The 228-nt window shown below is 63.6% G+C and overlaps 1 protein-coding gene across 1 annotated transcript in view; it reads right to left on the bottom strand.

Annotated features, from left to right (window-relative positions):
• Positions 1 to 40: 40 nt before the first annotated feature.
• Positions 41 to 228, bottom strand: part of LOC104509818 (interleukin-11 receptor subunit alpha-like) — a gene marked incomplete at both ends in the record, with an annotated part of 2,087 nt that continues 1,899 nt past the window's right edge. The window contains one exon of the mRNA XM_010151878.1: positions 41 to 133. Coding sequence (XP_010150180.1) covers positions 41 to 133 — 93 coding nt within the window. The remainder of the gene's footprint in view (positions 134 to 228) is intronic.

The following is a 228-nucleotide window of genomic DNA, read 5'->3' as shown; positions in this document are numbered from 1 at the left end:
TGCACCCCCTTTCCCGCATCCCCCCCATCACCCCCTGCACCCTGACTCACTCGGCAGTGCCTTCAAGTGGGTGGCAGCAACCAAGAAGTTGTGGGGTTTGGTCTTGTCCTTGCCATGTTTCCTCATCCGGAGCCTGGGGACAGAGCAGCGGTGCCTGAAGACCCCAGGCAGCCCCACTGGGCACCGGGACTGCTGGCATCCCCAGTGATCCCTCCCTGCATTCCCCTC

This window comes from Eurypyga helias, unplaced genomic scaffold (assembly GCF_000690775.1).
Source record: "Eurypyga helias isolate BGI_N326 unplaced genomic scaffold, ASM69077v1 scaffold19575, whole genome shotgun sequence".
Lineage (NCBI taxonomy): Eukaryota > Metazoa > Chordata > Aves > Eurypygiformes > Eurypygidae > Eurypyga > Eurypyga helias.
The sequence above is the reverse complement of the archived record's forward strand: the minus strand, read 5'-3'. Positions and strand labels throughout refer to the sequence as shown.